Raw genomic sequence first — 25486 nt, forward strand, 5'->3', positions numbered from 1 at the left:
CCAAGCGAGACGATGGCACGTGCTCACCTGAGCTCGTGGGGTGACAGGAGGTGACATACTGACAGTAGTCAGTGATACCCAGGGAGCTGGGCCACAGTGGGGCCTGCAGCTTCCTCTGATAAAGCTGATGGGAGAAGTCTTCCTGTCCAGATACCTATGAGCAAAGAGCAGACGGCAATGAGGAATCCGAGATAGAGAAAGAGAGAAGCCCGTGTTTGGGGACATGCGGACATACACACACACAGTCACACACTACATACAAAACACGTCAGTCTCAGGGGAAAGTTAAACATAAGGAACTAATTAAAGCTATTTTTTGTTAATTAGAAACACTGCAATGTCCACGAGACAGGGATAAGGGGAAAGAGAATAATGTGAAACAAAGAGAAGAGAACCATGTGAACACAGGGTCCCCTGAATTTCACCTTGGAAAAATCTACACTACTCTGCCAGGGAGTATCCGCTTTCAAGGGCTTTAATTTGCCATGGGAAAAGGTTTATTTGGATCTTTGGATCTTCTGGATCGAAGTCTAGCATCTAAAGCCCATTACTGGGAAATCACAGGGTCAAACCAAACGGGAAATGCACCAAAGCACTTTACCGTATCTACGCCACTGTCCTCGGTCAAAGCCCATGAGCAGCCTGGGAGTGGACCGAACGTAGTAGGGGAAACATTCGGCAGCATCAGTCATCTGCACATCTCCAACGCGTGTAGCAAAATCCCCTTTATTTCATTTACAAACAACAAATATTTGAATGCCAACTATGTGCAAGACACTAGCCATGTGCTGGGGAGATAATCTCTCTGCCCGCAAAGGACAAACATTTTCAGTATGCCATCAGAAGAAAACACACCTTCAACTGAACGGCCATTTACTAGCTGTGTCACTTTGGGCAAGTCAGTTAACACCTCTTGGGTTCAATATCCTCTCCTATTGAATGGGATAATAATACCACAGACAACCAAGAATCTCGACAACAATAACCACTACCAATTATTGACTGCTCCCTTTGAAGCAGGAACTGGAAAACACTCTATGTGCATTATTTTAATGAATCCACCAAAGAAGACCCTCAGAAGTAGGTCTCATCATATTCCCCAGGGTCTGATGAGGCCAATGGGGCTCACGGAAGGGAAGTAACTTGCCCAAGGTGGCAGAGCAGGGATCTGAATGCAGGACTGTCTGGCTTCCAAATGAGTGCTCTGAATCACTTTGTTTAATGGCAGCTGTCATGTGGGAGGCCCTTTTCAAGTTTACTTCTCATTCCCTGAGCCCCTTGGTAACAGCAGCAGCCTCCTGGCAGGATAATGCCTTCCTCTTTGCATGTGGCAACCAGGACATCGCTGGCACTTAAGTAACCTCATTAAAATAAAAGCCCAAAGGACTCGACAATAATTCAGTCATCTTACGTCCTTTCTCCACTGCGCCTTGCCAAAAGTTAAGGAACAAATTGGATCAGCAGGGGCAAAAGAGAGAAACAAGGAGATTAAGTGACATATAAAGGAATCAGCACAAGCTGAATGCTCCTCAGCAGGGCTAAATGAACCACAATAAAACTGTAATACAGCTATGTTACAAAGATTCAGCAGTCAATAGGAATGAGATAGATACGTATGTACATTGTTGAGTAAAAAAAATAAAAGCTAGAAAATGAAATATACAGTAATATGTCACGTTTATAAACACATACAATAGATTAGATATCAGCCGTTAGAAGCAGTCTCAGCATAGTACTGGAGGGCAAGAGCCCTGGGGCCAGACCGCCTGATTACAAATCCTAGCTCCACCACTAACAACCTGCACAAACTAGAGAGAGTAAATGACCTAACTTTCTCTCTGCCTTAGGTTTCTCACTTCTAAAATAGAAGCAATGATAGAACTTGTGGCAACTGATGAGTTAACGTAGGTAAAGTGCTTAAAATAGCATCTGGCAGAGTAAGTGATTCGTAAATAGAGACTATGACAGTTACATCACCACAGCAGTTTAGGTAGCACTGCAAAAGCACTGAAAATGACCTGGAAGAACACCACCAAACTCTGAACAGTTATTACATGACTCTAAGGGGAGACGTGGGAAATGCGGGTAATAAAGCAGGCTTTGGTCTTAAGCCTGCTTTATTACCGGCCTTTCCCACGTCTCCCCTTAGAGTCATGTAATAATCCTTGAATCCTTATAGAGAGATACTTGTGTACATCTGTGCATTTACTTATGTACTTGTAAACTAAACATAAATTAATGATAAAAACTGAAAGGATTCCAGTATACCAAAGGCACTCAAGAGCTCCTAACTTCCAGGTGTGGGTACCAGAGCTAACAACAGGACAAGAGACAGCCGGAGGGAGGCAGCACAGGTGTCCCTTGGGTCCCTGCCACACAAGCAGCCCTGCACGCTGCAACCCAATCCCCCTCTAAGCCAACCCCGCAGTGGCTGCTCCCATCTCACCTTCCAGGCTGGCATCCCGTGGTACTGGAGCTCCCCGTCCCTGATGAAGTTGTAGAGAGGCGAGTCGGGGACAGAGTTCAGGTCCCCACACAGGACAATGGGGCAGTGGCTGCCATCTGACAGCCTGGCCACCTTGTCCACTTCAGCCAGGAGAATGGCCATCTGGGCCAGCTTGACGTCGCCCCGCCGTGGGTTGTACAGGACGTGGGTATTTGCCACACATAAGGGGGCCACCGAGACTTGCCCCAGGCCTTCTGGGACCAGTGGCTGCAGCAGCAACACTAAGCCCACGTTGTCCCGATTGAGGAGCTCCAAGCCAGGCCGAAAGTACTCCACGGGGCTGGCGCAGAGCAGACGGAATCTCGTGGGCTTGTAGCAGACAGCACAGCCATCTGTCTTACACCCGGTCCTCCTCTTGTAGAAACAGGTAAAGCCTGCAAGGAACACCCCGCCAAGGAGATGGGTCAGGGCCCTTGACCCGATGGCAGTAGCCCAGGTGTGTGCACCCAGTGACCGCTCCTGCTGCTCAACACAGGGGAGTCCGTGCCCTGACACATCCCTGGGTTCTGCAGAGGTTCCCTTACAGCGGTAACCAGATGGCTGTGCAGCTAGAAGGCGAAGGAGGGACAGAAGGGTGGATAGGAAAAGCATGGACTCCAGGGTGAGACAAGTTGGAGTCCAGGCTCCACAAGCTATGAGCTTTTTTATTTATAGCTTTGTGACCTTTGAGCTAGCCACTCAAATTTTCTGAACCTCAGTCTCCTCCCTATAAAATGGGTATAATAATTTCAGCCTCAGAGAGTTGGTAAATAGATGTAAATAAATGGCAATGGATGTCAGAACTACTTTAAAACTTCAGGACTCTTGTTTTTCTTCTAACTCCACACGAGGGAGCTAGCTCACAGGTGAGAGGGTTTACTGAGAAGAAAGAAGAGATGGTGCATTCAAGAGAGGGCAGACAGGGTGGGAGGAAAAGAGACTGGCACACGCGCCAGGGAGCGGCATTACCCATCATTCTCAGAGAGGGCTCCAGCTGCTCCCAGTAATGATCTTCCTGGACTTCCTGGAGACACAAGATCTGGGGAAACGACACAGAGACCAGTCACTCCAGGGTAACGGAGGGCACCGCAGTGCGACTCCCTCCCCATGAGCAGATGCTGAAGCCACGTGGGAAGCTGCCGTGGGTCTCAGGCTGGGCCACACTGACACTTCCTCTGGGGGCTGACTCTTCCCCGATTGCCACTGCAGCAAAGAACAGGCCCCGAGTGAAGGTGGATTTTCCTGCTCCTTGAATCCCTCAAGTCTTCCTCCCTGCACAAAGGCACTAGCGAGGGTGTACCTATGGAGAGGCGTCTTAGTATCTGTCCAAAACTCATTGACACCGGGCAGCAAGCTCCCATCCTAAGCCGGGCTCCAATCACATGAACAACTGTGGGTGAACTCATTTTTCTAAGGGCACAGGGAAACAGCCAGGGTCCGGAGCAAATGCAAGATGGCACACCCCCATCCACCCCACCCTCCCCGCCCGCCTTCGCTTACGTCCGGGTCCCAGTGCTGGAATTCCTGCATGAGATTCGCAAAGCGATAGCTCCAGTTCAGGATGTCTGGGTGGCAATGCAGATAGAGCTCGGAGCTCTGCTGCATTAGGTCCTGGGCCAGGATATTATAGGACATCAGAGTGAACTGGAACTGAGGGCCATCCCCTGCCTCCAGGCCCTGAACATCTGGCTGAGTGGAGAAATCCTCCCATTCTCGCCACAAGATTTCTGCAAAGGGGTTGGGAAGAAGAGGTCCGTGGTTGAGTCCATGCTATCCACAGGGCCTACCATCTCTACTCCTGGCCCTCTGATACTGTGACAAAGTTCCCTTTCTCATTTTCCCTGTAATCCATCCCTTTCTGTGGTGATCTGAACAACACTCTAAGGACAGCCTCAGACCAGAGTAAGCTCCACAAAGCCAGAGATGATCTTGGCTTGTTCACCACTGTATCCCTAGTACCTGGCATAATACCTGGTATTTAGTACACTAAAGTCAAGGCTATGGTTTTTCCAGTGGTCATGTATGGATATGAGAGTTGGACTGTGAAGAAAGCTGAGAGCCAAAGAATTGATGCTTTTGAACTGTGGTGTTGGAGAAGACTCTTGAGAGTCCCTTGGACTACAAGGAGATCCAACCAGTCCATTCTGAAGATCAGCACTGGGTGTTCATTGGAAGGAATGATGCTAAAGCTGAAACTCCAGTACTTTGGCCACCTCATGCGAAGAGTTGACTCATTGGAAAAGACTCTGATGCTGGGAGGGATTGGGGGCAGGAGGAGAAGGGGACGACAGAGAATGAGATGGCTGGATGGCATCACTGACTTGATGGACGTGAGTCTGAATGAACTCCGGGAGTTGGTGATGGACAGTGAGGCCTGGTGTGCTGCAATTCATGGGGTTGCAAAGAGTCGGACACAACTGAGCGACTGAACTGAACTGAACTGAAAGTTCACTAAACATGGCCAGCAATTCCTCACTTTTGATAAAGCCATGGGTCTCCGGGGAATCACTCAGATGAATGCGCTTAACAGTCATCTGAGATTAAAGACATTTCTAGAGTAATCTCAGCCTTGGCTGTTTTCTGACCTCTACACCTAGAAGGGCCTATAGAACCAGAAACTGTAATGTGTCCCCTATATCCTCTGGAGCAGGGAGCTAGCTGTAGAGTGGATTGCAAACCTATGTGAGGCACAGCCCTCATTCTCCAAATTTTAACGGAAGCCCAATACGTAACACAGATAAAAATGGAGTTATCCTGTTTGGGGCACAGAGCGGAGTCCCTGAGAGCTCTCCACCCCTACCCCAGGTTCCTCCAGAGAATCAATAACACAGAGAATGAGAACTGGGGTCTGCTTTCAGTTCTACCACTACCTAGCTACGTGACTTTCAGCATGTCCTGCCACCTCTCCGAGCCTTGATGACTTCATCTCAAAAGGCCACAGGGCTAGAAGAAATGACCTCTAAGGCCCCTCTGGTTTTGTCGCTGCAAGTCTCAGAAAACCAAAATGTGGCAGCAGAGCTCCACAAAAAAGGGCCTTCTCTTTAGCAACGGCTTTGCCCACCTCCGAGACGACCGCTACCCCAGCTCACTCAACCGGCTGTCAAGACTCACCGTGATACGGGATTTCCACTGGGGGAGGCTGCAGCTGCCCCAGACCCTCAAAGGGCCAGACGGGAGCCTCTTCCTGGGGCACAGGCTCCGGTGCGATGCTCCAGGCCACCACCGCGGGGTCCTCGTCCCACTGCTCTGTGGCCAGCGCACCCATAGGGAGGACAGCACAATCTGTGTACTGGCGGCCGGTCTGCACAGGCACTGCTGCCCACATTGGGCCCTCGACCTCCGGCAGCGGCTCCTCCTCTCCTAGCACCTCGGGAAAAGGCTCCTCCAGGTTCTCCGCTGCCCGCAGGTCACTCAGCTGCCTGCTGGACCACGTGTCCTCCGGAGCAGCATCCTGTTCTCCGGGATTATCCATCAGGAGGGCCAGGCTGCTCTCGGCGAGTCCCTTATCTACAAGGGGACCGTCGCTCACAGTTGACAGCACCTGGCTCGACCCTTCTTCCCTCCACTGCTGCAGCAGGCCCTCACACTCCTCCTGGTCGGGGCCCCGAGGGGCCATGGCAAAGTTGCCTTCTACCTGGGAGGACGAGCTCTTCGCCAGGAGGACATTTTTCCGACATGTGAAGAAAGCATCTAAAAAGAAAGCCAAAATACCATGTTACAAGATGATGGCATCATTCAACTCACACTCCTCTCTCAACTTCTGACGTAAGTCTCACGTGCGTGCGTGCTCAGTCGCTTCAGTCGTGTCCGACTCTTTGTGACCCTATGGACCATAGCCTGCCAGGCTCCTCTGTCCATGGGATTCTCCAGGCAGGAATACTGGAGTGGGTTGCCACGCCCTCCTCCAGGGGATCTTCCCGACCCAGGGCTTGAACCTTGGTCTCCTGCACTGCGGGCAGATTCTTTACCACTGAGCCACGGGAAAGCCAATAAGTCCCATACAAACAAGAATTATATCCACCGTGCTCATTGTTGTATCATCACTGAACCTGCCCGTTTTAGGGTCTGGAACATAATCATCACCAGAGCCAAGTGCTTACTATGTGTCAGGCACTGTTCTAAGTACTTTAAAAGTATTTTAAAAGTACTTTAAAAGTAATTTACATGGTAGGGATCTGATAAATACTCTGTGCGTGAATGATAAGAATGGCTATCCCATATACTCGAGAACAGAGATGATCACATATAACCACACTCCTTTTGTCTGGAGGTTAAGAATCCTATTAACTTCAACTCTCTGGTTCTAAGAGCCACATGACACTGGAACCAGCTGCTGCTACTGCTGCTGCTAAGTCGCTTCAGTCGTGTCCGACTCTGTGCAACCCCATAGACGGCAGCCCACCAGGCTCCCCCGTCCCTGGGATTCTCCAGGCAAGAACACTGGAGTGGGTTGCCATTTCCTTCTCCAATGCAGAAAAGTGAAAGTGAAGTCGCTAAGTCATGTCCGACTCTTCGCAACCCCATGGACTGCAGCCTACCAGGCTCCTCTGTCCATGGGATTTTCCAGGCAAGAGTACTGGAGTGGGTTGCCATTGCCTTCTCCCTGGAACCAGCACTTGACCATAATCATAACTGTGGGTTGTGGCCCAGCACTGAAATGAACAAAGCTGTGTGACCTTAGACAATGCCCCTAGTGAGATGGACTTACTCTTGACTGCAAAATGAGGACGAGGGAACTGTGAATTGGATAATCCCCAAGAGCTTTTCTAGTTCTATAAATTTCCCCGTCTATGAATGCATTCCAATAGGAAGTAGACAAAAAGGGTGTCTCAAAATCTGGACAATCTACCTTTTAGCAAAGGCCTGCGGTCCTCTTCCCAAAGCTATTTACTCTACTCATAAATCTTCACAAATACCATTATCAGCTTTCCCATTCCATAGCGCTCTACAGGCTGCAATCAGAAGGTGCCAACAACTCACAGCAAGAGACAGCTGCCACCTCTCTGCTACAGCAGCCACAATGACAGTCAACAGGCAAAAGAAAGTAGGTGGGAAAAACTCTAAAATTAGAAGCCCCAAAAATCCAAGCACAGTGCTGTGGTGCAAACAAAACGTCCCCCAACCAACACACACTAGGTGACTTGTTTATATCATCCAAGTGACATGGATGATGTCCCTCCATCACTGGAGGCACATTTCATAAGTTCCTTTTTTTAAGGCAAGAAAAACTTCAAAATGGTTCAAATGTTGAAAGACACTCTTATTTATGGCCTGTGTGGATATAGGTCCCTCAAACCTCAAAGTGGTTTTCAACCAAGGGTGATTCTGCCCTCAGAGAACATTTCCACGTTGTCTGGAGAAACAGCGGTCGCCCCAGCTGTGGGGACGCTGCTGGCATCTAGTGGTTATAGGACAGAGAGACTGTGAGCATCCTGCAGTGAGAGCGGCAGCTCCCCAGGAACCATCAAATGTCAACAGTACTCAGAGTGGGAGACCCCACTTTACACCCATGTGCCTGGTTGCTGGCTTTAGTCTCAGGGACTCGCTAATTCACTGCCCTTTGAAACATCCTCTATTTACACCAAATGGCAGAAGTTCTTTGATTTATGTGTGTGAGGTTACTAGTTTTCAAATTTAGCAGGTTTTGATTGGTGGTGGTTTGTGTCTTTCAGCAGAATTCTTTTATTAAAAATAGAAAATCTGTAGAAGCCAAATGCACAAATACAAATGGGACTACTTTAATAGGTGTGTACCTATGAATGGGGGGAGGCCCACACCTATGGGTGGGAGGGCGGCCAAAACTCTGGCTATTGGTCAAGAAACCTCTGGACTAGAGCTCACTAAGTATAGGTCACTGAGGCTGCCATTATGAACGCTGGCAAAGCTCAAGAAACAGCAGCAACATGGTTAGAGGAATATGAGATGGTCCCTCTGAAAGCAATGGCTTCTGTGGAGTTCCTCATTTCTAAGGAGTATGTATGCGTACACAAGACATTCTCGGATTCCTGAATTGAGTGCCTACTATAGTCTGGGTAGTATGTTAGCAGTAGATAACAGTGAGCAGAACAGACAGCCCTGCCTTCCTGGAGCTTGCATTCTAGTGGGCAGATACAAACATGCATGTACATACTTTAAGTGTTTTATATGAAATATGAACAGAAATCACACACACACACAAAAGCACAGAATGCACAAAGCTGGACCTATTTCTAAGAAATAGAAATTACTCTATTCTAAAACTCCTTCTTAGTCTGTCCTGTCCCCTAAAATGCCAGAGAGAAGTCCAGGAGTTCTGTGCGATCTCCGAGAGGAACGGATGGTCTCTTAAGAACCTCGGAAAAGTCAAAGGCCAGGGATGGGGTGCGCGGGCAAACCCTGGCAAAGTTAAACAGTAACTCTTCTCCAGGCCGCCGCTGAGCACTGCCTCCACCCACGACATGTCTAAGCGCACGGAACAATGGCTTCAAAGATGAGGTTTCAACGTGTCTCTGGATTCTGTTGTTTTGCAACCAACGACTCCGCAGAGAGGCAGCTGGGAAAGGCGACTGTGGAGTCGACCCAGGGGAAGGCAAGGCAAGTCCAGGTCTTCAGTACACAGACCCTTAAAAGGCCGAAGGGCGCCTGTCCACGGAGAATTCGGGCACTCGCCTGGGCCCCCAAGGGGGCCAACCCTCCCTGACCCCCCGAGAAGTGACTCAGCGGGCCCCGGCGCCTCTCCGCGCCCGCGGGGCCAGAAGTGGGGGAGAGGGGGGCTCCCGCCCCTCCCCCAGCCGCCTCCACGTTGTAACTGTGGCCCGACGCCTCCAGGCCACCGGCGTGAGAAGGTCGGTGGGGGGTGCGGCCCACGAGGGTCGCCGGCCAGGCCTGGGCCTCACGGAGTCCAGGATAAGCCGGTCGTGAGGCCGGCCGCGCAACGCACGCCGCCCAAGACCCCGCGGAGGCCCTGCCAAGGCAGGCCTGGAGGCTTGGCACCCGCCCTTCAGGACGCGGGGCCGGTACCTGAGAGGGCGCGGAAAAGGCGCGCGGCCGGCAGCAGCAGGTAACACAGACACGACGCAATCATGGCCGGCCGCCCGCGCCCGCCGCCCCTTCTTTCCGCCGCGGCGAGCCAGTCTCCCTCCACTAGCCCCGCCCCCGGATCCGCCCCGCCCCCGGGCCCACCCCGCCTCTCCGGCTCCGCGCCCCGCCTCCCCGGCCTTGCTCATGTGACCCCGCTGCGCCTCAACAACAACTTTATTGGGCGTGCAGGGCCAAGATTGGGAGCCAGTTCCCAAGGCAACCGAGCGGAGCCGGCAGGTCCTGGCTCCCGGCGGCGGCGGCGGCGGCGGCAGCTGGTGCTCCGGCATTTGACATTAAACCCCTCCTTGCAGCCCCCGTAGTGTTATTACTAGTCCACGGTTTTATTCCCACTTCTGCCACCTGACTGAGTGTCCACCTTGGGTGCGCCACCTAACCATTCCTTCCATCGGTTACCACGTCTGTAAAATGAGGGGCTAGACTGTCTCTTTAAGGTCTCACCCAGCATGACTTTTGTGATCTTGCCCTTCTCTGCTTACATTGGAGACAGAAAACTCTTCCTCATTTTTCTCCTCTTCTTAACTCTCTTCCTCAGCTCAGATTTAGGTCACACATGGAGTCCATTCCTTGCTTCAGCACATACGATTTTGTCTCCTGCCTCATCCTGTTCCAAAGGGGCCCTTTCCCCAGTAATTTGGAAGAAAGGGAGTGTCCCACTGGTAAGGGAGCCAAAAAGGGAGGTGGTGAACCCTCCACAAAGGCAACCGGACCAATCTGGTTGGTTGGTTCATTTTCCTCCGGGTGTCTGTGACAATGCCAGGCACATAGTAGGGACTAGATAAACCTAGTTTATCTAGTCCCTAAACCTTGTTGACAGAACAAAATATGTGTCACTAAAATAAGGCCAGTTCTTCCACCAGCTCTGTGCTACCCAGACCTCTTTAATCCTGTCTTCCCCTTTCCCACTCTCCATCCATCGCCTGCCCGACCACACTGTAAAGAAGGAGCGACCGTTCAGTATCCCCAGTTTCAGTACCCAGTGTCTGAGCCGTGCGATTTCCGGTTTGGGACTGGCGCCTTGGTTGTTCCGGGAAGCCCTCTGGAGAGTCACCAGATCCAGGACCAGCTGGGTACATCATAACACTGCAAGGCTGGAAGGAGGAAGGAGGAGTCAGTACCAGTGGCCTTCCCACCCTGGCCCCTTAGCTCTAGAGGCGGCGTGTGCCTTCCTGCAATCCTACTCTTACCTTCTCCAGGGATGAAGCAGAGGCCACTGGGGTAACCTGAAGATTGGGAAGCCTCTTAGGAACTAGCACATAACTACCTAAGGAGCCCCCCAAATCAGATTGACTTCCTTAATATGTGCTTAAATAAACCTTCCTTGCATGTCCTTCCATTTTGTCCCAATAAGTTCCAAATCAGATCCTAAATCAAGGCACTTATCTGGAGACTCTGTGTGTGTGTGTGTGTGTATTTAGTGGCTCAGCCGTGTCCAACTTTTTGCAACCCCATGGACTAGAGCCCACCAGGCTCCTCTCTCCATGGAATTCTCCAGGCAAGAATACTGAAGTGGGTTGCCATTCTCTTCTCCAGGGGATCTTCCCGACCCACGGATGGAACCTGGGTCTCCTGCATTGCAGGCAGTTTCTTTACCACTGAGCCACCTGGGAAGCCATATCTGGAGACTAAGTTATGGTTCCCTTAGCCCTTGCAAATATTTTTAAAATACAACTTCCTAAAGCTCTTATCCCAGGGCTGTGACTTAACAGGTCAGATACAGGGCCCTTAAACACTCACCAAGTTATCCTAATACATGTTCTCTGCTACAGGACCTACCCTCAGCTGGGCTATTCAATGTACATGTGGGCAAAATGTGTCAGGCCAACTGATGCCAGGTTCTTTCAGAGACTTTTCCTTAAGTCAATTAAGTGAGGCTGGCTTCATTTTTTTCCTGATCCATAGTCAGCTGTGTTGGAAAGCATCACAAGCTTCAGAGTGCAACCACCTCAATTCAGATCATGGCTCTGACTCTGTTTGAGGAATTACCTAACTTCTTGAAGCCTCAGTTTCCTCACATTGCCCAACACAGGGTAAGTTCTCAGTGTTTATTATTAAATATATCCTTTTGAACTTTGGCCAAAAACAGCTATGGCTACTGCTAACGTTAGTGTCATCTTCCACAATTCTGGGCAGAAATGAGGGTCTTCCAAACTATAATGTAGCATTGCTAAGCAAGCCATAATTGCAGATCCAAGGAGACTTGATCGGGAAAAGTGCAGCCTCAGACCTCCCCAGTCAAAGGTAAATTACAAGTATCATCTACACCATTTGCAGCCTCATGTCAGAAATATTCTGAACAAGGGACCACAATTCATTCCCAACTGTGATTATAGTGCAGGCAATGATAGACATCTGTCTCACCCACTGAATAGTTCAAGGATACAGAAGCCCCTAGTAACCGTATACTCCTAGTAACATTCTTCTGGAAGAATGTGCCAGATCGGTCTGAGTTGATGCATTCATTCATTCATGCTTTCCCTGATTTGTGCACTCAATATATTCATCAGCAATGTACCAAGCACTCATCAAAGCTTCACCCCAGTCTTTTCTTGACCTCAGGAGGCCCACTTCTCTTTCACCAAAAACTCTAGACCCGGACTCACAGTCTGCCCTTACCTCAAAGTCCTCCTATCATCAATGTGGGTAAACCACCCCAAATCTGAAAAGCTCACTGTCACCACCTCCTGGTGACCTCATTTCCACCATACTCCAAACACCCTTGATGTACCATCATCGGATACCGCTCCACCTCTGAAATCATAAAATTCACACCCCCCGCTTTCATGGATCACCTCACGGCTTTCTGCCTCTCTCACTTTCACCCCTGCAACATCTGTTCTTTAACTCCATCGAACCCGTGAGCCATTTTAAAAGTCACTTCCTGCTATCCACAGTCTTACCCTCTGTTCTTTGACAACACCTGCCTAGGTAAGTTAAACCATATTCTCCTTCTTGGCTCTTACACCTGGGCTGCCGAGTGCCAGGGAATATAATTACCAATGGCACAAAGCAGAGCTGTTGGTGCGCTGGTCTGCAGCCTCACTTTAGCCTGTAACCTCCCCGCAGCCATCCTGTGTTCTTCCCTAGGGCTCTCCCTCCTATTTCCACAATGGCCATTCTTTTCAGACTTGCTGTTCTGTTGCTTCCCTTCCTGCTTTGAAGATCATCTCCCTACCAACTTGAGAGGAAAAAACAGAATCACTCAGTGAACACTCTGTTCCTGGTTGCCGCACCAACACGCAGGCCGGCATCAATCACCAACTTTTCCTCTTTCCCTCCTAGCACGGTGCTGACCGCTCCACCGTCTTGGGCTCCCACCCACCCCCCAACTCTTGCTTCCTCAGAGACTGTGCTCCTTCTGCTCATCCCTCTCCTTTCCTTTCCCAACTCTTGCCCATCAACACGTGAAGTCAAGTCGCTCAGTTGTGTCCGACTCTTTGCGACCCCATGGACTCTAGCCTGCCAGGCTCCTCCAACCATGGGATTTTCCAGGCAAGAATACTGGAGTGGGTTGCCATTTCCTTCTTCAGGGGATCTTCCTGACCTAGGGATCGAACCTGGGTCTCCCGCACTGCAGGCAGACTTGTTACCATCTGAGCCACCAGGGAAGCCCCATCAACATGTAATCATGCTCAGATAACTCCTGTATTATGAGACATTCCCTCAGCCCATGTCCCCCTCCAGCCATTCCCCCATCTCCCCACATCTCCGTCACAGCCAAGCTTCTTGAAAGAACTTGCCTGCTCCAGTCTCCTTCCTCAGCCCTCATTCATCTTGGTTTCACTGAGCTGTAGCTTCCACCCTCAGCACTCCGCTGACTCCCCACCAAAGTCCCCGATACGTTCCTCATGGATAAATTCAAAGGACACTCTTCGTGTGTCATTATTTCTTGAAAACTCTATAAATTTGCATAACTCCCCCTACTTACAAGAGTCTCTTTCCTCGGGTTTCTGTAACATTCTTACTTTCCTTCCAACTCTGTGGGCGTTTTGTCCTAGCACCTCTTCTTTCTGTTCCTCTGAACACCCACCTTTCAATGAGGGTGTTTCTAGGATTTTATCCTTGGCCTCTCTCTTCTTTAAAATGCCTCTGTGAAATTTTCATCACTGCAGCAGCTTCAGATGGCATCACATAACCCACATATCTACATTGTAACCCTTTTCTTGGGCCACAGACTCCTAAATCCTTCTCCTGTAGACCCCTCCAATGGAAGTCCCAGATGCACCTCAAAGACCCACCGCACACAAAGTTGCGCTCACTGCCTTCCCCACCACCCCCCAGCTCTGCCGCCCTACCTCTTCCGTCCTCTGCACATTTATCAAGTTATCCTGGCCTCCTGCTTTTTCTTCCCCTCTTTTACTCTTGTATCTGTTCTGTCCCCAAGCCCAGGTGGTTTGGCCTTCTTTATATATATTTAGTTAGTCTTCTCTGTCCCTGCAGTCACTTCTAACTGCTGTGGGCCCTTCTCCTACCCTCCGTCCACTTTCCACACTGTGACTGGAACAATCTTTCTCCCCATGCAAATCTTGTCAGGTCACCCTGCTAGGTTTGACAGGAAACAGCAAAATTCTGTAAAGCAGTTATCCTTCAATTTAAAAATAAATTGATTAAAAAAAAAAAAAAAACTCTTTGCAGGACTTCCCTGGCAGTCCGGTGAGTAAGACTCCAAGCTTCCCCAAAGGAGTCTTGAAAAAGAAGAATTGAGCTGGAGGAATCAACCTTCCTGACTTCAAATTATGCTACAAAGCTACAGTCATCAAGACAGTATGGTACTGGCACAAAAACAGAAATATAGACCAATGGAACAAGATAGAAAACCCAGAAATAAGCCCACACACCTATGGGTACTGTATTTTTGACAAAGAAGGCAAGAATATACAGGGAGGCAAAGATAGCCTCTTCAATAAGTGGTGCTGGGAAAACTGGACAGCTGCGTGTAAAAGAAGAAATTAGAACACTTCCTAACACCATACACAAAGAGAAACTCAAAATGGATTAAAGATCTAAATGTAAGACCAGAAACTATAAAACTCTTAGAGGAAAACATAGGCAGAACACTCAATGACACAAAGCAAAGATCCTCTATGACCCACATCCTAGAGTAATGGAAATAAAAACAAAAGTAAACAAGTGGGACCTGATTAAACTTAAAAGTTTCTGCGCAGCAAAGGAAACTATAAACAAGGTGAAAAGACAGCCCTCAGAATGGGAGAAAATAATAGCAAATGCAACAGCTGACAAAGGATTAATTTCCAAAATATACAAGCAGCTCATACAACCCAATACCTGAAAAACAAACAACCCAATCAAAAAGTGGGGAAAAGACCTAAACGGACATTTCTCCAAAGAAGACATACAGATGGGGGAGGAGGGTTCAGGATGGGGAACGCGTGTATACCTGTGGTGGATTCATGTTGATATATGGCAAAACCAATACAATATTGTAAAGTTAAAAAATAAAATAAATTTTTTAAAAAGTCAAAAAAAAAAAAAAGACATACAGATGGGTAACAAACACATGAAAAGATACTCAACATCACTCATTGTTAGAGAAATGCAAATCAAAACTACAATGAGATATCACCTCACACTGGTCAAAATGGCCATCATCAAAAAGTCTACAAATAATAAATCCTGGAGAGGGTGTGGAGAAAAGGGAACTCTCTTGCCCTGTTGGTGGCAATGTAAATTGATACAGCCACTGTGGAAGATGACATGGAGATTCCTTAAAAAACTAGGAATAAAACCACCCTATGACCCAGCAATCCCATTCCTAGGCATATACCCTGAGGAAACCAAAATTGAAAAAGACACATGCACCCCAATGTTCATTGCAGCACTATTTACAATAGCTAGAACATGGAAGCAACCTAATGTCCATCGACAGATTAATGTCCATCAACAGATGAACTGTGGTGTTGGAGAAGACTCGTGAGAACCCCTTGGACTGCAAGGAGATCCAACCAGTCCATCCTAAAGAAAATCAGTCCTGAATATTCATTGGAAGGACTGATGCTGAAGCTGTAGCTCCAATACTTTGGCCACTTGATGTGAAGAATTGACTCACTGGAAAAGACACTGATGCTGGGAAAGATTGAAGCCAGGAGGAGAAGGGGATGACAGAGGATAAGATGGTGGGATGGCATCACTGACTCGATGGACTTGAGTTTGAGCAGGCTCTGGAAGTTGGTGATGGACAGGGAAGCCTGGTGTGCTGCAGTCCATGGGGTCGCAAAGAGTTGGACACGACTGATTGACTGAATTGAATGGAGAAACAGACATAGAGAACAAACTTACGGACACAGGGACAGGAGAGAAGCGGGTGAGATGTATGGAAAGAGTAACATGGAAATGTACATTACCATATGTAAAATAGATAGCCAATGGGAATTTGCTGTATGTCTCAGGGAACTTAAACAGGGTCTCTGTGTCAACCTAGAGGGGTGGAATGGGGAGGGACATGGGAGGCAGGTTCAAGAGGGAGGGGACATATGTATACCTATGGCTGATTCATCCTGATGTTTGACAGAAAACAACAAAATTCTATAAAGCAATGATCCTTCAATTAAAAAATAAGTTTTTTTAAGTCTAACATGGTCAAACAAACAAACAAACAAAAAGACTCCGCAATTCCAATACTGGGGACTTGGGTTTGATCTCTGGTTGGGGAGCTAGGATCCCACCTGCCGTGGAGCTAAGAAGTCCACGTGCTGCAGTTACTGAACCCGCGCCCTCTGGACCACTCAGGCCACAACTAGGGAGTCTGTGCGCTGCAGTAAAAGGACCTGAGCGCTGCAGCAAACGTCTCATGGCTGCAGCTAAGACCCGACGCAGCCAAATAAATAATTTAAAAAACCCTCTTTGGAGGATCTCTCTGGTGATCCAGTGGTGAAGACTGTGCTTCCAGTGCAGGGGGTGCAAGTTCAACCCCTGGTCTGGGAACTAAGATGTCACATGCCACCCAGCACGGCCAAAACCAAAAATTGTTTGCAAACCCTCACTGTCCTCAAAATACAGTCAAACTCCATAGCATAGCACTAAAGACCCTTCATTACTGCCCTCCACTCACCTCCCATCTCCTCTTAGCTCTTCCTTCCCACCACAATTCATCTGCAGGGAGAATCACACTCCAGCCTTGCTGGAGACTGTAACTTGCTGTAGAGACTTTTACATGCTTTTTTCTCAGCCATATATACCTCTCCTTCCCTACCGGGCCTACCCTGCCCTCTGCCTTCACCTAATTACTGCCTGACAGACCTTCAAGTTTCAGCCTAGACCTTCCTTCTTCAAGAAAGCATTTCCAGGTCTCTAACACCCACCTGCCTACAGACTCATGACTGCCCACATCTGGACCGCAGCCCTCCTTATTTGTTTCTGAAACATCCTCGCTTACTCTGGGTTCCAGACTGTCACTGTCTGCTTACTCATCAGTACCTCTCAGTATACTGTATCCTTCACAAGGTTCCCCACTCTATCCCCATCGCCCAGCGATTATCCTTCAATTAAAAAGAAATAATTTTTTTAAAAGTATAACATGGTAAAAACAAACAAAAAGACTGCAGAGCAAAGGAAACCATAAACAAGGTAAAAAGACAACCCTCAGCATGGGAGAAAATAATAGCAAATGAAACAGCTGACAAAGGATTAATTTCCAAAATATACGAGCAGCTTACACAACCCAATACGAGAAAAACAGACAACCCAATCCAAAAATGGGAAAAAGACCTAAACAGACATTTCTCCAAAGAAGACAGACAGATATTCAGTACCAAGATATTCAACACATTCATTCATTAATAATTAATTAATAAGAAATCCTTCTTTCTGAAGAGCTCCAGTTCTTAAGGAAATCAAGCATAATAAAACCCAAACTTGCAGAAGTAGACACATAATGGGGAACTTCTATGTATTTTGCAAAAGTTTATTTGCTTTAAAAAATAACTCTGAAAGTGCCTTTCTTTCAGAGTCTCCCACATACTTGAAATCCAATTTGATTTGCAGTTGCCATTTAAAGAAAACCAACCCTTACATAAAACTGGATATTATTACACCTAATAATGAAGGCTCTGTTTCTTTCTGTGCTTCTGCTTCCTCCTCCTGCCTCCTTACATGATTTCTGACTGCTATCCTTGACCCTTGGCTCTCCACTCCTTCCTACGGAATATTAGGACCTTCGGTAGTTATCCCATACTAACAGTCATCAAACACAACAGCAAACTTTTTCCTAAAGGACCAGATAGAAAATGTTTTTGGTTTTGCCGGCCGTGGATTTCTGTAGTAACTGCTTGACTTCACCATTGTAGCATGAAAACAGGCACAGAAATACCTAAGCGAGTGATCACAGCTGTGTTCAACAGAACTTTATTACAAAAACAAGCAATGGACCAGACTGGGTCCTCAGACTTTAATTTGCCAACTCTTGAAATACATAACCTGAGCACAGACCCTCCTCTGAACCATGAACAGCAGCTGCCTTGAGTGGGGGACAACCTTGTCTTGTTCAAGGAACGGCAAGAGGGTCAGTGTAGAGAGGCAGCAGCCAGACTGAATTCACTTATATCCCAGCTCTAGCTGTGTGACCTTGAGCCAGTAACTTAACCTCTCTGTGCTGTTTCCTCATCTATAAAATGGGAATAAAAATAGCACCTTATAATAGCTGTTAGAGAATTTGAATGTGTTTGTACATGAAGGGGACTTCCCTCTTGGCTCAGCTGGTAAAGAATCTGCCTGCAATGCGGGAGACCTGGGTTCAATCCCTGGGTTGGGAAGATCCCCTGGAGAAGGGAAAGGCTACCCACTCCAGTATTCTGGCCTGGAGGAATTCCATGGACTGTATAGTTCAGGGGGTCACAAAGAGTCGGACACAACTGAGTGAAAAATTGAAACACATATAAGGACCGTAGAACATTACCAGTATTTATAAGGGTAGTATAAATGGTTATGGGATAGTAAAGGGTCCCTCCGCCATGATCCCCACTAACGAATAGATCGTAACATGAATATTGGCAATAAAGAAGAGAACAGTCCTTCCCTTAGTATTTGGCCATACCTTGCTCTGGGTGGCTTTCTTGTTGACTCATTTTCGATCAAAATCACAGTTCCCTCTCCCCAGAGACTGTCTCTCTTGCCCTACTCTGTGGATTGACTGTAGACCCAGTTTACTGCCTACCCACTGAGTGCCTTAGACCCACCTCCCAGCACCATAGCGGCTTATCTCACAAACTAGTAGCTTAAAGTACATTCTGGTTAGATGCTGATTATGTGGTTTTGGTTTGTCAATTGATTTTTGACAGTGGTGTAAAGATAATAAATCCTTGCCGGGGTTGGAAAGGATTGAGGGGAGGAATAGTTAGGGAGTTTGGGGTGGACATGTACACACGGCTATATTTAAAAGATAACCAACAAGGACCTACTGTATAGCACGTGGAACTCTGCTCAGTGGAATCCTAGATGGGAGGGAGCTTGGGGGAAAATGGATACATGTATATGCATGACTGAGTCCCTTTGCTGTCCATCTGAAACCATCACATTATTAACTGGCTATACGCCAATACCAGTAATGCTGAAGAAGCTGAAGTTGAACGGTTCTATAAAGACCTACAAGACCTTTTAGAACTAACACCCAAAAAAGATGTCCTTTTCATTATAGGGGACTGGAATGCAAAAGTAGGAAGTCAAGAAACACCTGGAGTAACAGGCAAATTTGGCCTTGGAATACGGAATGAAGCAGGGCAAAGACTAATAGAGTTTTGCCAAGAAAATGCACTGGTCATAGCAAACACCCTCTTCCAATAACACAAGAGAAGACTCTACACATGGACATCACCAGATGGTCAACACCGAAATCAGATTGATTATATTCTTTGCAGCCAAAGATGGAGAAGATCTATACAGTCAACAAAAACAGGACCAGGAGCTGACTGTGGCTCAGATCATAAACTCCTTATTGCCAAATTCAGACTTAAATTGAAGAAAGTGGGGGAAACCACTAGACCATTCAGGGTATGACCTAAATCAAATCCCTTATGATTATACAGTGGAAGTGAGAAATAGATTTAAGGGACTAGATCTGATAGATAGAGTGCCTGATGAACTATGAAATGAGGTTCGTGACATTATACAGGAGACAGGGATCAAGACCGTCCCCATGGAAAAGAAATGCAAAAAAGCAAAATGGCTGAGGAGGCCTTACAAATAGCTATGAAAAGAAGAGAAGTGAAAAGCAAAGGAGAAAAGGAAAGATATAAGCATCTGAATGTAGAGTTCCAAAGAAGAGCAAGGAGAGATAAGAAAGCCTTCCTCAGCGACCAATGCAAATAAAGAGGAAAACAACAAAATGGGAAAGACTAGAGATCTCTTCAAGAAAATTAGAGATACCAAGGGAAGATTTCATGCAAAGATGGGCTCAATAAAGGACAGAAATGGTATGGACCTAACAGAAGCAGAAGATATTAAGAAGAGGTGGCAGGAATACGCAGAAGAACTGTACAAAAAAGATCTTCATGACCCAGATAATCATGATGGTGTGATCACTGACCTAGAGCCAGACATCCTGGAATGTGAAGTCAAGTGGGCCTTAGAAAGCATCACTATGAACAAAGCTAGTGGAGGTGATAGAATTCCAGTTGATCTATTCCAAATCCTGAAAGATGATACTGTGAAAGTGCTGCACTCAATATGCCAGAAAATTTGGAAAACTCAGCAGTGGCCACAGGACTGGAAAAGGTCCGTTTTCATTCCAATCCCAAAGAAAGGCAATGCCAAAGAATGCTCAAACTACCGCACAATTGCACTCATCTCACACGCTAGTAAAGTAATGCTCAAAATTCTCCAAGCCAGGCTTCAGCAACATGTGAACTGTGAACTTCCTGATGTGCAAGCTGGTTTTAGAAAAGGCAGAGGAACCAGAGATCAAATTGCCAACATCCGCTGGATCATGGAAAAAGCAAGAGAGTTCCAGAAAAACATCTATTTCTGCTTTATTGACTATGCCAAAGCCTTTGACTGTGTGGATCACAATAAACTGTAGAAAATTCTGAAAGAGATGGAAATACCAGACCACCTGACCTGCCTCTTGAGAAACCTGTATGCAGGTCAGGAAGCAACAGTTAGAACTGGACATTGAACAACAGACTGGTTCCAAATAGGAAAAGGAGTAAGTCAAGGCTGTATATTGTCACCTTGCTTATTTAACTTATATGCAGAGTACACCATGAGAAACACTGGGCTGGAAGAAGAACAAGCTGGAATCAAGATTGCCGGGAGAAGTATCAATAACCTCAGATATGCAGATGACACCACCCTTATGGCAGAAAGTGAAGAGGAACTAAAAAGCCTCTTGATGAATGTGAAAGAGGAGAGTGAAAAAGTTGGCTTAAAGCTCAACATTCAGCAAACGAAGATCATGGCATCCGGTCCCATCACTTCATGGCAAATAGATGGGGAAACAGTGGAAACAGTGTCAGACTTTATCTTTTTGGGCTCCAAAATCACTGCAGATGGTGACTGCAGCCATGAAATTAAAAGATGCTTACTCCTTGGAAGAAAAGTATGACCAACCTAGATAGCATATTGAAAAGCAGAGACATTACTTTGCCAACAAAGGTCCATCTAGTCAAGGCTATGGTTTTTCCAGTAGTTATGTATGGATGTGAGAGTTGGACTGTGAAGAAAGCTGAGCGCTGAAGAATTGATGCTTTTGGACTGTGGTGTTGGAGAAGACTCTTGAGAGTCCCTTGGACTGCAAAGAGATCCAACCAGTCCATTTTAAAGGAGATCAGCCCTGGGTGTTCTTTGGAAGGAATGATGCTAAAGCTGAAACTCCAGTACTTTGGCCACCTCATGCGAAGAGTTGACTCACTGGAAAAGACTCTGATGCTGGGAGGGATTGGGGGCAGGAGGAGAAGGGGATGGCAGAGGATGAGATGGCTGGATGGCATCACTGACTTGATGGACGTGAGTCTGAGTGAACTTCAGGAGTTGGTGATGGACAGGGAGGCCTGGCATGCTGCTATTCATGGAGTCGAAAAAAGTTGGACACAACTGAGTGACTGAACTGAACTGAAATGATATGCCAATACAAAATAAACAGGGTTTTTTTGGTTAAAAAAAATTCTCCAATAAATGGAAAAAGAACAGGCTTTTCAACAAATAGTGCTGGGACATGTAACATCCGCATGCATTTATATGTATATTGTATACTTCACACCTTATCTAAAGATTAACTCAAAATGGATCATAGAAAAAGTTCTGGAAATGGATAGTGGTGATGGTTATGAAACATTGTAAGTAAAATTAATGTCTCTGGATTGTACACTTAGAAGTGTTAAAATGGCAAATTTTATGTTAGTATATTTTATCATGATAAAAAAATTAATGAATCATAGGCCTAAATGTAAAAGCTAAAACTATAAAACTAATAACAGGAAACAGGAAAAAATCTACTTGAACTTGAGCTAGGTAGAGAGTTTAGATATGACACTGAAAGCATGATCCATAAAAGAAAAAAATTGATAATTTTGATACGATTTGACTTCATCAAAATTAAAATTTGTATACTCTGTGAAAGACACTGTTAAGAGTAAGAAACTAAACCACAGACTGAGAGAAAAAATATTTGCAAATCGCGTTTCTGACAAAGCACTTATATCTAGAACACATTGACACTCAATGAAAAATTAAACAGTCCAATCTTAAATGGGCGAAAGATCTGAACAAATGGCAAGAAGATAAAGGAATGGCCAATAAACATATGAAAGGATGCTCCACGTCATTAGTCATTAAGGAAATGCAAATGAAAACCACCGTGAAATACCACTACACACTTCTTAGAATGACACTCAAAAGCAAAACTGGCAATATCAAGTATTGGTGCAAATTTGAAGCAACTGATGCTCATATATTCCTTGTGGGAATTCAAAATGATACAGCTGCTTTGAATGACAACTTGACTCACCCAGTGCCCTTTCCCTCCCCTCTGTTTGCTCAGAGCCCATGAATAATATGGGCTTGTAGATGTTTATTTTATCCTTTGGGTCACAGCACAATACTATCATTTATTTTGCTCTTCAAATTCCAATTCTGGCTATGGGAGCTCGTTCAGGTTGGCTCCTGTGCGCTTTCTACATGCCCCTTTTTTTTTACTTTTGTTTTTGATCCCTTCCTTCTTTGCTGGCACCACAGAAATTACCCACCTTTCCGAGGAAAATAGAAACCTAGATCTGGGCACTGGCATGCTCGTCACTGCTAAGCTGTCTCTGCTTCTGGTCCCTTCCAGTGCGTAAAGTTAGAAAATATATGTACGTATAATAATCTCGGCATAACACATGTCTATATTCATATCCATCTATCTGTATACATATATTAGGCAAAACCCCTGAATCCACTTGTAAACCTCTGACCCCATTCCAGCATCACTCTTTGTGAGGCCATGATGCCCCCCAGCACAACCTTTATCAATTGCCAGTACTACCTTTAGAGTCAGATAAGTGGTGTCTCTGTTCAGTTGCTATTTGAGATGCCTTCCTTCAAATTTTCTAATTCACCTGTGGTACCTTAGACCACATGGCACCGTTCAGGCAGAGCACCCAGAACTTAGACCAGGATCTAAGTACTTTCTGGTCACCATTTTTCTCTTTTAAGAGAGAAATACCTCACTTTCTTATCCTCTGCTCCAGTATGGGGGTTGACCACATATCCCTAGGGTCTTCTGGACTCATGCCTACCAAGTTATCCTAGGAGGTGCCCATTTCTTCTGGCCTGTTCAGTTTCTTTCACAGAACCACAGGAGATTGGACCGCTAGAAATGTTGTCATGCTGATTTAGGATGACTCAAGTTGTTTATTTGAACAGAAGCTCTGCTAAAAGTATTTGCCCAGGACCCTCACAACCTAGGAGAGGCCCTGTTGATTTCTATCTTGTATTATACACGCGCTGGAAGACCCAAGTCTTAATCATGTCTGCATTCCCCTCCCCACTGTGGTGCTTATCTTAGTGCCTTGTATGTAACAGATGCTCCATAAATTTTCAGAATGAATGCCTGGAGGAATGAGTCATGTCTCAGATTTACATATTTCTTTTGATTCAAGGTTCTAACTATGTTTTCCCTACATGCATCCCCAGATCTTCATCATTCTTCTGAGTGGCAAAGAGGGATTCTCACATCCCCAAGCCCTCCAGTCACTGACCTGCCCGTTGATGTGCTGATAGTTTATCAAGAAGGAACAAACACGCCTCCAGATTCTCTTGACAGTAAAACGCAAGTGAGCTTCAACTCCAAGGCATGTGAAAACAGCCAGGCATGGGAATGATGGTTGAATGGTTTCAAGTTAGGCAGCCCAGCAGTTTGAACAGTGCTTTGGCTGCACCCAATTGTAGTGATAGAACATATGTTTGTCGTGCTTTGCTTTTGATCTTCTGCTCCAAGGTTGAGGATACTCTCCCAAGGGGGAAAGAAAAAAGCAAGAAGAACTGAGAAGAAGAAAACTGACCTCACCCATCACTGAAATATTTCGTACCTGAAGCACAACCACCTTGAGAGAAGAACATGGCGGTGGCTCTTCACGGTCACTTTTTTAAGGGGCTTGGGTTTGGTCCTGACTCAGAGGGAAATACAACTCCACTGAGAGGCACCTCCCCACACCTGCACACTTACAACCAAGCCTGGGCTTGGCCCCAGTGGACATAAAAGATGACTGCCAGGGTCACCAAGAGGTGGGAGGCTCGCTGTTACCAGGTCTACCCACATGGATCACAATGACTGCATGAGGTCATGGAATGCTGAAGATGAAATGAAAGTGGGTCCTAAGTCATAAAGTTGCAGGTGGTGGGCATCCTTTCAACAGGGCTCCCAGGAATAGAGCTATATCTCTCTCCCTGATGATCCTAGGAAGTAGCTCCCTCTCCCAGACAGAGTTGGGGTCAAATCCAGGCACATCCCACCAAACCCCACTCTCCCCAGGGCTTGCTGGGATGGAACGATAACTACGATCCCTGCCTAAGATCTGTCTGGGTGAGGGCAGAGTACATAAATTTTGAGACAGAGCTGGATGGACCGGTAGCTTCTTAGGGAAGCAGAAGAAGGGTGGCAAGAAGCTGGCAGCAGCCCCCGAGAGGGCCCTGGCACCATGGACAATGACGAACCTCTTGAGCCTGAGACAAAAGGTGAAAATTCGTCCCATGTCTCACCACTCAGGCCCTTCCGGCTGCCTCAAGTGTAATGCCTAGTGACCGTGCAGACCCAGAAGCCCTCTTCCCTCTTCTCCTGGGACCCTATAGATTTGGGATAATGTGTGATGACTGCAGGGCTGGCCAAACAGGGAGCGAGAGAGTTTCATGCAATGCTGGGCTAGAACTAGCTCATACCAGCTCTGGATGACTTTAATTTTCATTCTGTGAGCTGGTTAATATCATGTTGGTAGTTGGGAATCTGCCATGTTGGGAATATTTACATCACTACATTGGCTAACAAATCAGGGTTTTCTTTTTTTCTGGATAGCCAGTTCAACAGTTAGCAACATTCCACTGGTTGGATGGAATTCCAACATTGTGTAATGAAGAAATTAGGACACCATCACTTTTCGATGGCTATGTTTGATGGCTAAGCTGCTGTATGTCTTCTAAGTGTCAGACCACTGCTATTAATATTTCTACCCCTTGTCACACAGACCTTGACTTACAGACTGGGAAATAAATGTTGGAGCTTGGGTCTGTGGACATGGGCTGAGAAAGACCCAGATCTCCATTGAGCTTATTTGGAACCCTACTCTCTTAGAACCTGGCTGGCCAAAACTTGCGACCCCTAATGCTCAGCCCACCTAAAAGAGTAGATTGGTTGAGTTCTGACAGGGCACCTGGTGGTGCAACCTGGCTTCCCTAGACCTTTGCATCCTGCTGACATGGCATGACTAGCCCTACCTTTGTGTG

At 46.8% G+C, this 25486-nt stretch overlaps 2 protein-coding genes across 6 annotated transcripts in view; one reads left to right on the forward strand and one right to left on the reverse strand.

The window, feature by feature from the left end:
- Positions 1–25486, reverse strand: part of ANGEL1 (angel homolog 1) — a 67652-nt gene that overhangs the window by 12374 nt on the left and 29792 nt on the right. Inside the window, exons 1-7 of one of the 5 annotated variants that reach the window (XM_070797900.1) lie at positions 24079–24193; positions 10539–10653; positions 5597–6175; positions 3986–4212; positions 3455–3524; positions 2447–2880; positions 28–154 (exon numbers count right to left, since the gene is read on the reverse strand). In XM_070797900.1, coding sequence (XP_070654001.1) covers positions 28–154; positions 2447–2880; positions 3455–3524; positions 3986–4212; positions 5597–6175; positions 10539–10641 — 1540 coding nt within the window. In that variant the 5' untranslated portion in view covers positions 10642–10653; positions 24079–24193. Of the gene's footprint in view, positions 1–27; positions 155–2446; positions 2881–3454; positions 3525–3985; positions 4213–5596; positions 6176–9484; positions 9614–10538; positions 10654–23748; positions 23859–24078; positions 24194–25486 lie in introns of those variants that run through there. The other 4 variants (XM_019969296.2, XM_070797899.1, XM_019969297.2 and 1 more) reach the window with 4 other exon arrangements.
- LRRC74A (leucine rich repeat containing 74A) overlaps positions 24263–25486 on the forward strand; it is a 31003-nt gene continuing 29779 nt past the window's right edge. The window contains exon 1 of the mRNA XM_070797902.1: positions 24263–24724. Within this exon, the coding sequence (XP_070654003.1) occupies positions 24688–24724 (37 nt within the window). The 5' untranslated portion in view covers positions 24263–24687. The remainder of the gene's footprint in view (positions 24725–25486) is intronic.

Source organism: Bos indicus, chromosome 10 (assembly GCF_029378745.1).
Source record: "Bos indicus isolate NIAB-ARS_2022 breed Sahiwal x Tharparkar chromosome 10, NIAB-ARS_B.indTharparkar_mat_pri_1.0, whole genome shotgun sequence".
Lineage (NCBI taxonomy): Eukaryota > Metazoa > Chordata > Mammalia > Artiodactyla > Bovidae > Bos > Bos indicus.